Below are 13,451 nucleotides of genomic sequence, written 5' to 3'. Positions count from 1 at the left end.
TCATTTTTACAAAATGCAATTTGTTCTGTTAAAGGAAACCTACAAAATAATGTTTGGTATAAGGTAATGCATGTTTAAAAAATGATGAAGTTTCATTATCAAATAGCATCTTACTACGAACATTCGATTATACGAAAAAAACTTTGTCAACTATATTAATAAAAATGAAATGTTTGTACAGTCATAAAAATAAGGGCTGATAAAAACGCAAGGTCAAAGATAAAATACAATAGAGTTAGGGCACAACGACACTGGTTTGTCAATTGATAATATGTATATTATTATATCTATCGACGCATGCTTTAAAAACTCATACAACTGACACTTCAAACCAGTAACACTGCTCGCTAGCTGTCTTTTATTTTATCTTTGATAACTCGCGTTAGTTCTGTTTTTACCATTCCATCTTCGTAAGGCAGATACTTATTCCGCAGCCAGTCAAGAATATCCTGTGTCTTCCACGCAGTCGTTGGAAGTCTTTCTACTATTCGTGAATGATAAGGTGCATTATCTAATACTATAATTGAATTTGGTGGTATGTGTTCAATCATCTGCTGAAAATACTCTTCGAAAACATCAGCTGTCATCTCCGTGATAGTCTTTTGTGCTTTTGGACTGAAATTCCAACAAACCATGCTTAACAAATCCTTTTTCACTGCCAATGTGAGAAATTATTAATCTACTGCCTTTACCAGAAGATACCAGTAGACCAACCTTCCATAAAAGCTTGCCTGGAGCTTAACATATTTATTGTTATCTGACCAAATTTATATTATTAAAAATCTGGGGAATTCCATCCTAATTATCTTGCAACGAATAGTACCTTCGGATATGAATTCCAGGTTTTCTAATAAAGTGAATAAACGCGAAGATTAGTATTGAAATATCCAAAGAGATAAGGTATTCTTATTTACAAAATTGTTAATGATTAAATTCTTATTTTTATTAATATAATATAATAACCAACATTAGCCGTGAAAGTTTTAATTGTTTTTTGCTAAATATATTAGTATTAAAACATTATTAATATCGATAAACATTTTGGAAAGGAAAATAAATGTAAAACGCATTAATTTTAATGAATAAACACCTCAGGAACGCCTATGATGATACAAATTTTACGACCGTTTTATAACTTTGAGGCACATTTCGTGCTCTCAACAATTTGTGAACGGATTATACCAACCCTAATTTTCTACCATTTTTTCTCAGGCAAACTTATATCATAATATTAAGAAAAAAATTAGCTTTTTTGCCTATATAGATATTTGAATAAATTTGTTGAAACGAAGCTTCTATACTGGCGTTGTATTAATTTTTTTCTCTACAGTAAAATGCTGAGGCGAGCGTCGCAGACCTAGCGCCACAAAACGTCGTCATGGGTAGCATCATAAAATAGCGGTTCTTGAAATCGATTCACTACTTTCGATCAATTCGTTTCTAGTTATTCTATATTTACTCTAAGCAGGTTTAAATTTAAAAGTACATAAAAAATAACTAACAAAATATAGACATTACATGAGAAGTAAAAAATTAAAAGAATATTTGTAACAAAAGATTCGATTTGTAACGATTGTCAAAATTTATTACAAGTCCGATTAATAACATTGAATCATCTGTTTAAATTTTTATTCTCATTTTAAAATAATTTCATATAAATACAATTGTTATTTTTGAACATACTTAGTTCATTAGTTCAATTATTTTTGAACATACATTTAATTATATATTATAATAGTTAAATTTACTATTAAATGATATTTATTTAGATTTTATTAGTAATATTTGGTCAGAATTAGACAGGTATGTCATAAGTAAACAACGTATGCTTATATGCTTTGTTAATACGTTAACAGGTGGCGTTAGGAGCAAGCATAATGATTTGTTGAATTTGTTTAAAATATAAAAATTAACAAATAGCAAAATTACTTTATTTAATGTTAAATATATTATTTAAATTTTAAAAATACAGAAAACAGTATGAAGCTCCGCGCTAGTCTACAGTGCCACCTACTGTTCCATTTTTTTGTTTTTACCTACGAGATATTTTGAAGATAAAGTGTTCATATTCTTCTTCTGAGTGAGCATAACCAAAGAAAACAACTTAAACGGACCAGTCAAAGATAATGGAGAATCATCCGCTTCCTCACAAGGTCACAAACTGTAAAAGCTTTGGATCTTGCGGTCTTTTTTTATTATCAGCAGTATCGGCAGAATATGTTGTCAATAGTTGATCTGTCAGCTTTAAAAAAAACCATTTTGTTCTTTTTGTTATTACTGGTAGTATTCCTAGCATATCAACAGCTTTATTTCTTTACCATATGCACTACTAACAGTGCTTGTTACTGTTATGCCTCTGCAATTATTGGATTCTTACCTATTGTCTTTTTTGTGTATAAAGTTTATCCAACCTTCTTTTCACGTTTGCGGTGCGGGTTCTGCATAGAGATATCTATTAAATATTTTTGTTAGGATTGAGGCTAGTTTGTTCCGTAAATAGTGCATATATTTGCCTTAAGTAAGTATCTAATTCCTGACGATCATCTTCCTAGCTTTTATTCTTGACTTCTATCGTCGATAAATCTTGATACAGCATCTATGTATTCTTTCTTTGGGCTTTTACTTTCCTGCTTAATCGCCTGTGATAGAATTGTCCCTTTTCAACCGGATAATATTTTTTTTCGACATTTTACTTAAGTTGTTGTAATCTCCTCTGATAAAAATTAAACAGGTTTTGTTAATGGTGAATCGTGTAGCCGGCAGTGCCAGTGAATGAACTGTAACGTGGAATAATTATTGTTCGCGTATGGTTTGTGGTTTTTGGGAACCAAAATATTGCGCAAGGTGAGCAAATACAAAAAATATTTAATAAAGACTTAATCCAGTTAATAAAGTGATTTTTGGAAAGAAAACACGAATTATAAGGTAAATAGTAAATAAGTACGTATGTAATATATATATATATATATATATATATATATATATATATATATATATTTCTTTTTTGGTTTCTTTTCTCTTTTTATTAGTTCAATTTGGAACTTTTCCCTTATTATTATTCAAATTATTTTGGATTCTGTAAAATTAATTTTTATTATTGTTATATGTATGGATTTGGTTATAAATAGTTTAATACATAAGTTTATTAAGTGTTCCGAATTTATTTATGTACGTTCCGAAAATACTAAGAAGCATAAATAGACCTGAGAATTTATAATATATAGTCCGTCTAGAAAATATCCGGAAAAAAGAAACTAGAATTATAATTTTACGGTATTTATTTCTATCACTTGAAATATAAAATTGCAACAAATAATTCATCTCATTTACTTATACAACTTCCATTTAAATCTAAACACTTAACTAAACGTCCAGGTTCACCCGAAACTAGGTCAAGGCCATAATTTTCGGTAATGGTGTTCCAGGCCTGTGAAACTGACCGAATTAAACCTTCTTTATCTCGTGGCGCTTCTCGTTCCACTTCAATCTTCATCAGTCCCCATATGTTTTCAATGGGTCTAAGATCTGGAGATGCTGCTGGCCACGGAATTGTTGCCAATTTGTGTTCTTGCATCCAAGCTTGAGTATAAGCAGAAGTATGGCATCTTGCTGAAAATGCCACCCCTCCCCAAACCATTATTTTAGTGGGAAATATGGAAATTTGAACGGTAACATTTTCTCTTGGTAGGACTTTCAGATGATTTACACCAAGCTGGAAACAACTTTCATCAGATATAAAGACATTATTAAAATTATTTTCTCGAAAACGTTGACAAAAATCTATTCTTCGTTGCCTTTGCAGAGGTGTCATTGTAGGGATTTTTTTTATTCCTTGATATGTAGCCTTGTTGTTTCCGCGAATCTTACGTGGTCTACCCAAAACTGGTCTATGTCTCATATATATGCCATTTTTTATCCTCTTTATTGTCTCATACAATGCACTTTTTCCAAGATCAGTCAATTGCACTAATTTTTTAACGTTTTGGTCACCCTTCCTATACAAATATTCCACCACTTTTCTTTTTTCTACGTGTGACATTATTTTACAAATCTTAAGTCTGTTTACAAACAACAATATTTGACAGATGGTGTTGTGATGCGATTTTGTCCATAACCTACTATCGGCACAACCTACTTGATGCATTACTTTTGTCTTAAAATGTTACAAAAAGGAAATCTATTAAAATTAGGAAAAATATAAAATTCCGGATACTTTCTAGACAGACTATATATTCGTATACATACATATAATATCATAAGAGAGAAAATTTTGCCGAAAATATTTTCGAGTGGTATGAAAGTTTGTAGCCTGGCAATGTTCGCGAATTAAATTTTGACAATTAAATCATGAGACGTCAGTCGAGAGATTTTGTCAAAATTTCATAAGAGAAAATTGCCAAAAGCAACAAACTTGAATAAAACCAGAAGAAAATTTTACCGGTAAATAATTTTCTCTCGAATGATATTCGTAAAGACTATTTCACGAGATAATTAATACATCATATCAACGAAACATAATCTTTATTTATTTGTTAACAATATTAAATGAACAATTATTATAAGCATAGTAGTTTGCCCATTCTTTTCTACCAAAGCAGGATTTTGTGTATTATTGACCTGTAGCATTTGGGAACTCGAAGGTCCAGCTTTATTTGTTGTTCTGAGATTTTCGATCAACTTCTGGTGGTGATTGGAATCCACCTTCAGATATGGTTTTAGAGAGCTTGCATTTGAGTGACCCGTTAATTTAATTAACTCCTGTTCAGAAACACCTTGCTTGCACTGTTTTGGAAAAAATGCTGTTTATTCAATTCAGCCCGTAAATTCTCCCATAACATTAAATTCATTCTGAAAAAAGTAAATCTTGCTTTTAAGGGGGCCTCATTGCCTCTCAAAGCAAGTTCAAATGAGTAAAGGTGAAAAAACTTTTTTTGTACTCCATCGGGGGTTTTCTCGTCGTAGCTTTGGATGATTTTTAATAGTTGTTCGGTAAATAATGCTTTTAAACTGAATTTTCTTTTTTCTTGAACACTTTGAAGCTGCCTCCGTTTGGTATCTCTGACCAATCTTGCACATTTGAAAGATATATCTGTAAAAGGATCGATTTTTATGCTGAACTCCGTAAAATATTTTTCTTGTACCATTTAGGGTGTAGTTTAAACCTTGGATACGCTCAACGAATAAGCTTAACTCTTTGAAAAATATATCTGCAGCAACTTACTGAGGAACAGAACAAAATAAAATGTAAACAACCTAAACGAAGAAGTAGAAGATACAATAATATAAGCCCAAGAAAAGTTGACATGAAACATATAACACGATACATCTTCTTCTTCTTCTTCTTCCTCTTTATAAACAATTCTGATGATGATTTCATCCATGATTAAATTGCAGAGCATGGGGCTTAATGAGTCACCTTGTCTTATTCCGTTGTCTATTTCTATAAGTTCTGTAAGTTATTCATCTATTCTGACTTCCATTTTGTTGTTCTGGTAGATGTTTTCCATAGTTTTTATAATATTTAGTAGAACTTCTCTATAATACAGAAGATGGATTACATCTTTGAGTCTTACTCTGTCAAACATGAACACGAAACATGAAACATGAAAAAGAAATTTGTAGACGAACAGGAGTGGAAGATATTATCATAAGGCAAAAATGAAAATAGACAGGATATGTTGCCAGAATAAAAGACTACAGGTAGACAAATTGCTTGGCTGGAGACCACGGGAAGACAAGCAAAACCAGGAAAGATCCCCAACGCGATAAACCGACGACCTCAAAAGAATTGTGGCCAATTGGATAGCAGAGTCAAATCTGGAGGTGTTCAACAAATCACATCTGATTGATGATGATGATGATACATTCTTGACCTTTTTCTTCATGGTGTACAAAAAGGGTGTACATATGTGAAATTATAAATATAATTTCAGTAAATGAGGACTGTATTACATAGGGCTGGTTCAAATAAATTAGGATATGTGGTAAAAGGTTATACAGATTATAGCAAATTAAGTTTATATAAAGTCTTACCAATTCTTCTGCTGCACATACACACACTCGCGGTATTTAGAGGCTTTCAGTCGCGGTTGTTCTTCATACGGGGAAACTGTCCGGTTACCGGTTTCTGAAGACGTGTTTCGCGGTACTAACACTTAGATCACACGAGATATAGCACATTTGCGTCTGTACACGATTTAAAATAGTACTTGCGGTATTTTTCGCGTAACTATAAGCGAGAGAGATAATTAGAGTAGAGAAAAAGCGTGGTAAGTCTGTACCAAGCGATAGGTAGCGATAAAGAGATAATACGTCTGCCTAGTAGGACTCAGCAGACGAAAGAGAGGACGACTGTCTCTAGCAACAGTCAGCAGTCAAGAGAGAGTGTCTGTTATCATCGAGAGACAACAGGCAAGAGAGTGTGTCTTTCTTTGCTATCTTACAACTGTCTGTATTTCTAATGGAGTGGGGTTAAAATGTGAGTAGGAAGGGTTGGAGAACGGGAAATAATTGTAAAATTGTGGTAGAATGGTAGCTAGTAATACAGCGAAAAATTGACATGATTTTTCGCATGTGAAAAAATTGAACATACTGGGGGCGGGCGAGAAGAGTTACGCCACTGGGATAGGGTATCAAATAGTTACTTCGAGAACGAGGGTAAACCAGTATACATTAGGGGTACTGTTGTAATGAACTAAGATAACTAAAAACTATTTAAAATCTAGAGAAACTAAAGTCTATAGAAACTATATACATGTTTGGCAGAAAGTACCACTATTGGTTAAAGGGTAACCTAGCTACTTTCTTTATTGACCTAAGATATTCGCCATTAGGTGTGGATACCCTAACAGTTCGAACAAGAGAGTCTTTGCCTGGGAGCACTTCGATAATCTTTGCCAGAGGCCAGAGGAGTGGGGGAGTCTCTTCATCTTTAATTAGTACAACATCACCTATCTTTAAAGGATCAGTAGCGATGTTCCACTTACTCCTACTTTGGGTCATATGCAAATATTCCACCGACCACCTTTTCCAAAAGGTTTGATGAATTTTCGAGATATGCTGAAAGAGGGAAAGACGGTTCTGTGGTATTTCTGAGAGATCTGGTTCTGGTGGACTTGTGAGACTTTTTTCTACAAGGAAGTGTCCGGGCGTTAAGACTGAGAGATTATTTGGATCGTTTGAGAGCTGAGTGATAGGTCTTGAGTTTAAAATGGCTTTGATTTGATAAATTATTGTATAAAAAACTTCAAAGGTAAAACGAAGATTTCCTACAAGACGATAAAGATGGTATTTGGCACCTTTAATCCCTACCTCATGCAACCCAAATTGAGAAGGGTTACGAGGCACTCCAAATTTAAAACAAATAGAGTTTTCAGAGCAGAAATTAGTAATCCTCTGTGAGAAGTTCTTACCTTTAAAGAGTTCGTTTAACTCAAGAAGCTGATTGCGGGCACCATAGAAATTAGTAGCATTGTCTGACCATATAATCTCGGGAGCGCTCCGCCTTGCAATAAATCTTTTAAGGGTGAGAATAAAAGCATCAGCTGTTAAGCCAGTGACAAGTTCGATATGAACACATTTGGTGGTCATACATATGAAGAAGGCTATGTATGCTTTATATAATGGAGCCTTTCTAAGATGAGAGGATCGGATCATGAAAAAACCTCCGTAATCTACTGAGACCTTTTGGAAAGGTCTTGTCGAGAGAACACGATCGGGATGGAGATCTGCCATAAGTTGTGTTGACTTGGGTGTCATGAAACGGAAACATTTCACACAGTCGTGTATTATCTTCTTTGTTTGTCTTAGTCCAGAGATAGGCCAATATTTCGAACGAAAATTTGACAACGTGGTCAAGGCACCTGCATGTTCCAATTTAACATGCATTTGTTTTATCATTAATTTGACAACTGAATGATTAGTTGGTAGTAGCAAGGGATGTTTCTGTTCGAAAGAGATAGGGGCAAATTCTAATCTACCACCTACATGAAGAAGTCCAGTTTTCTCAGAGAGGAAGGGGTTTAGTGCCCTGATAGTTTTATCAGAGATTATTTTCCGATGTTTTAACTCATGAAATTCTTTAGGAAAGGCCTGTGATTGTATGTACTTAACAATCACAGTGGTGGAGGAGCTTATTTCACAAACCTGCAGTGGTCCTAATTCTAAAGGTGAATTAGTATGTCTTTTTCTTAGATTTGAGAGAAAACGAAAAACATATGCCAGAGTTCTCTGAATTTTTGAAAATGACGAACATTTATTAAAAAGGGTTTCAAGCGTATTATTCACTTGAGATATGTCAGAGGTTGTGCTTAAAGTAACCTGAGTGTGTCTGAGTTCCAGTAAATCTCCCATCCATTCTTTTATCCTGAATTGAGAGTAGTCTATTACACTGGAAACTAAAAAGGGGGGACCTTCGGTCCACAATTTTTTTAAATTTGACTGAGTGATATCTGAGGCTCTAGAGGGCAAATCTGCTACGTTTAAAGAGGAACTTACATGATGAAATAAAAAGGATTTACTTAATTCTTTGATTTGACTGACACGATGAAGTACAAATGGATTCCATGTAAATTTAGTTGTTAAAATCCATGTTAAAGCGATCAGGCTGTCTGAGAATATGTGAACTTCAGATATTGTGACGTTTTTTGAAAGAACCTCAAGTACCTTTCTAGTAAGAGTGACACCTAATAAGATACCAGACAATTCTAACCGAGGAATAGTTAGTTTATTTTTTAGTGGAGCTATTCTAGTTTTCGATGCTATGAGGCGAGACGTGACTGTGTTGTCACTATACACGACTCTAAGATAGACACAAGCAGCATAAATGTCCTGAGAGGCATCGGTGAAACAATGTAATTGCATATCCGATTTAGGCAGTGGAAGTGTCAGGCATCTGGGAAATGTAATTATTTTAGATATTGATTGGAATGTATCCAATAATGATTTCCAATCCGGGATCAATAGGTCATCCAGTATATCACTGTACCAGTCTAAGGGCAATGACCAGATAAGTTGTAAGAAAGATTTAGAGTGTACTCTAAAAGATAAGAGTTTTCCTAAGGAGTTATACATTCGAGAAACATAGGTACATAATTTTCTTTTTGTTAAGGGAGGCGCCTCTTCACAAATAGGCAACTTAAAAAAATCGTCTTGATAAGGTGACCTGTTAATACCTAGGACCTTAGAGAAGCTACTATCTAAGTCAAGATTAACTTCTGAAGTGAAGATCATATTATGCTCATTTGAAAAGGCACGAGAATTTAAATATATTTTATAGAGTTGGAAACCGTGAATGTTCAGAAGCGAGCGTAGTTGAGAATAAAGTATGTGTAACCTTTCCAAGTTATTGGCGCTGGTCACGATATTGTCGATATTTGCATAATTTTTTATAGTATGAGAGGCTACTGGGTGCGTGGTTTGATTAGAATCAGCAATATGTTTTAACACACGTGTAGCGAGAAAGGGGGATGAAGAGAGTCCAAATGGAAGACGTTTTAGTTGATAAGCGCGAATGGGTTCATCAGGATGATCTCTCCAAAGGAAATTTAACAGAAAGGTTTCCTCGGGATTTATCATAATTTGCATATACATATTGGAGATATCGGCTATTAATACAAAGGTATATTGCCTAAAGGTTAGGAGAATATCAAATAATTCAGGTTGGCATGTGTACCCAGGGTCTAAGACCTCATTAAGAGATTGTCCACCTGCTACTTTATTATTTGGGTCAAACACAATTCGAATCCCTGAAGAACCTGCTTTTTTAACTGGGAAATGAGGCAAGAAATAATTAAATTGATACTGTGAGTTTTGGATTTTTAACGGAATTTGTGTAATCTTGTCGTCAACTGCATAATCCTGTATGATTTTTGAATAATTGTGTAGCAACTGTGGAGATGCATGAAGTTTTTTTTCTAGATTGAGAAAACGCTTCTTAGCTGATAAGAAAGTGTTGCCTAAATTAAGCTGATTCCTATTAGTTTTAAGACCTATGTTAACCTGATATCTGTTTGTGTTTAAGATTGTTACAGATTTAATAAACTGTATCTCAGCAGGGTATTGTGACACAGATACTTTACGGTCCAAGGGAATGTCTTCGATTTCCCAGAAGCGTTGGACGATTTGAGTGAGGTGTAAATCAACGCTATCAGCTAATTTCATATCAAACGACTGAGCAACACAAGTGACTAAATTATTTACGTACTGAGACTTAGAGCACCTTCCTCGAATAAAAGAATCGGGAATTCTTCCACTTACAATGTGTCCAAATGAGCTGCCTTGAAGAATTGGAAGGCCAGGGCCAAGTTGTATGATATTACCTGTCAATATGTCTGCGCATATGTCAGCGGCAAGCAATATATCTACTTCAGAAGGAGAGTAGAAGTTTGGATCGGCTAAGACCACTTCTGTTGGCAAGTTAAGCTTATTAATAGAAATTGGGACTTGGGGTAGTTTAGTAGTGATACTGTCTAGTACTGAACATTTGATTTTAATGCAAGTGTCCGTAGCAGCAGAGAAGATAGTCAGATCAGACATAAGGGTTGAATTTGAAATAGATTGGGCGATACCATGAATCTTAAAATGATTTTTATAAGTGGGTGCCGCAATCTTCTTTAACAAGTTTTTAGAGACAAAACTAAGTTGTGATGCTGGGTCCAATAAGACCTTAACATATTCTCTTTTTCCATTTGGGGCTATGAGATATGCCTGTACAGTGCCTAATAAAACCATAGGGGCCGACGTAGAGACTGCTGAAACAGCATGAGTGGATGGAGATGTCGATCGAACGACTACATCGTGAGAAGAACTAGACGTTGAAGCATGAGGTTCAATCCTATTCCTTGTTGAAACGTGAGCATCGACTGTTTGAGAAGATTTATATGAATTTGAGTGCTCACGATGTGTGGACATGGCTTCGCGATTTCTCGAGTCACTGTGAAGCAAAGAGTGATGCCTTCTGTTGCAATTAGAGCATGAATACCTGGAGATACAATCAATCGTGCGATGTCTGGTTCCAAGGCAGTTGGAACAAAGAGAATTTTGTTGAACAAAATTACGCCTAGAGGAAGCGGATAGAGATTTGAAATCTTGACAAAGATATATAGAATGGTTATCCAACTTACAATAGCTGCATACTTTAGCTTTCATTATTTGAGATGGGGGTTTGTTTTTATCTGTGCTTATGTGAAAAGAGGACCTTGTCTCTTTTGAGGGTTGATGTTTCGCTTTAGAGTTTGCATAGAGATTTTCTAGATGTTTTGCTCGGTCATCTACCATCGTTAGAAATTGGTTAAAATCTTTGATTTTATTTGATTCAGGTGAAAATTCAATGGATCTGAGAGTGGCATGGTCGAGCTTTGAGGAAGTAATATGAATTAAAATCAAATTAAGAAGTTCTTTGGATGACAAGTCGAGATTGTTTAAAGCTCTATAAGAATTTGTTATAGCGAGAGTGAAGTCTTTTAGTTGTGAATATGAGGCGTTATTTTGAAGACTTTTAGTATCTACAATATTAGTTATCAATTGCTTTACTATAAGATTATGGTCTGTATATCTTTTTTCCAAAGTCTCACGTACCAAACTATAATTTTCACCAGAGAGGGGAATATTATCAACAACCTTTAATGCATCATGTGTCAAAAGGCTTTTGAGATATATAAATTTTTCAATGTCGGTGAGAGAGTCATCAGCGTCTATAATGCTATTAAAAGTTTGAAAGAATGACGGAAACTCATGTAAATTTCCGCTAAATTTATTTATTTTTAGTTCTGGAAGCCTGATTGTTCTTTGTCGAGAGTTGGCGGCAGTGCTAGTGCTATGACTTGATCCTTGTCCCGATAGTGAGTTAGAAGAGAGTGAATCTTCTATACGCTCCAATTTTTCTTCTAAGTAACATAAGGCATCCATATATTTTTCATAAGTAATATCTACTTCCTCACTTTCGAGAATAGTTTCGTCGTCAGCCAGGTTTTCCAAAGCATCCAAATACGATTTATAAGCTGCCCTAAGCTGAGTAATATATTCCCTAATTCTACAATTAGAGAGGCCTTGTTCATTTGAACTAACAACGTTCGCAATTCTTATAATGTTTGTTTTCGCTGCACGCTTTGCGCGTAAATATTTTGCAGTTTCTGCCATTTCTAATCAGACTATGTTATAGTTAGATAAAGTATAATAAGAGTGTACCAGACAGAGATGAATGATAAAGAGAGTAAAACCTAGCGACCCTTGGAAAGGGTACAAAGAGAAGAGAAAAAATATGTATATAAGAGTGTAATGAGAATATCAGTTTCTTGTTTTTTTGTGTGAAAATTATATTTGGTATCGTGAATTGAATTTAAATTAACACTAATAGAGATAATTGTTGTTGATTTAATAAAGCAATTAATATGCAAATACTTTCTAAGAGCGATTATTATTCTAGGGATTAATGACAATAACAGCGGAGAATTCTCGTAAAAATTTATTATTCAAAACAATAGGACAAAATCCCAAATTATTTACCTAGACGTGTACCTCTAACAAAACGTGTCAGAGAACAATACAATTAGTTGGGATTATAATGAGTATCTTTGGTTGACAAAGGCTGGGATTTTTACTACGTCACAGGTATCTATCAATGGGTCATTCTACCTGACTTCTTAACGTCCTTTAACAATAGAATCATAAAATTGGAATTTACACAGATAAGAATTATTAAACAACGATCTATCAATATATCGATTTATCAATACATACGTATATACATATATATCAAAGAACATATACACATATATAGAAATACATAATTTCGAAGGACCAAATCTAATGAGATTTACAGCAGAGGTAAGATTTATCTGAACCGAATTAGATCAAAATATGTTCAATCGAGCATGAGATAAAACAGAGAGAATGAGGATTTACATATGACTTAAAAGTGTACCAAACTATGTAGAATCAAGATGTGAGACAGAGAGATAGAGAGTAAGAGAGAGATTATGATTTATATCCGACTCGAATAGACCACAATATGTACAAAAAGGGTGTACATATGTGAAATTATAAATATAATTTCAGTAAATGAGGACTGTATTACATAGGGCTGGTTCAAATAAATTAGGATATGTGGTAAAAGGTTATACAGATTATAGCAAATTAAGTTTATATAAAGTCTTACCAATTCTTCTGCTGCACATACACACACTCGCGGTATTTAGAGGCTTTCAGTCGCGGTTGTTCTTCATACGGGGAAACTGTCCGGTTACCGGTTTCTGAAGACGTGTTTCGCGGTACTAACACTTAGATCACACGAGATATAGCACATTTGCGTCTGTACACGATTTAAAATAGTACTTGCGGTATTTTTCGCGTAACTATAAGCGAGAGAGATAATTAGAGTAGAGAAAAAGCGTGGTAAGTCTGTACCAAGCGATAGGTAGCGATAAAGAGATAATACGTCTGCCTAGTAGGAC

At 34.3% G+C, this 13,451-nt stretch overlaps 2 protein-coding genes across 2 annotated transcripts in view; one reads left to right on the top strand and one right to left on the bottom strand.

The window, feature by feature from the left end:
- Positions 1–28: 28 nt before the first annotated feature.
- Positions 29–12,138, bottom strand: LOC140442581 (uncharacterized). The gene is made up of 2 exons (XM_072533599.1): positions 7,413–12,138; positions 29–39 (listed from the first exon to the last, which is right to left on the bottom strand). The coding sequence occupies exons 1-2, from the start codon at positions 12,136–12,138 to the stop codon at positions 29–31; spliced, it is 4,737 nt and encodes a 1,578-aa protein (XP_072389700.1).
- The window catches only part of LOC140442565 (uncharacterized), a 38,054-nt gene continuing 26,842 nt past the window's right edge, over positions 2,240–13,451 (top strand). The window contains exon 1 of the mRNA XM_072533598.1: positions 2,240–2,925. The gene's annotated coding sequence lies outside the window, so the exon portion shown is untranslated. The remainder of the gene's footprint in view (positions 2,926–13,451) is intronic.

Source organism: Diabrotica undecimpunctata, chromosome 1 (genome assembly GCF_040954645.1).
Source record: "Diabrotica undecimpunctata isolate CICGRU chromosome 1, icDiaUnde3, whole genome shotgun sequence".
Lineage (NCBI taxonomy): Eukaryota > Metazoa > Arthropoda > Insecta > Coleoptera > Chrysomelidae > Diabrotica > Diabrotica undecimpunctata.
Note: the sequence above shows the minus strand (reverse complement) of the source record. Positions and strands in the feature narration are given on the sequence as shown.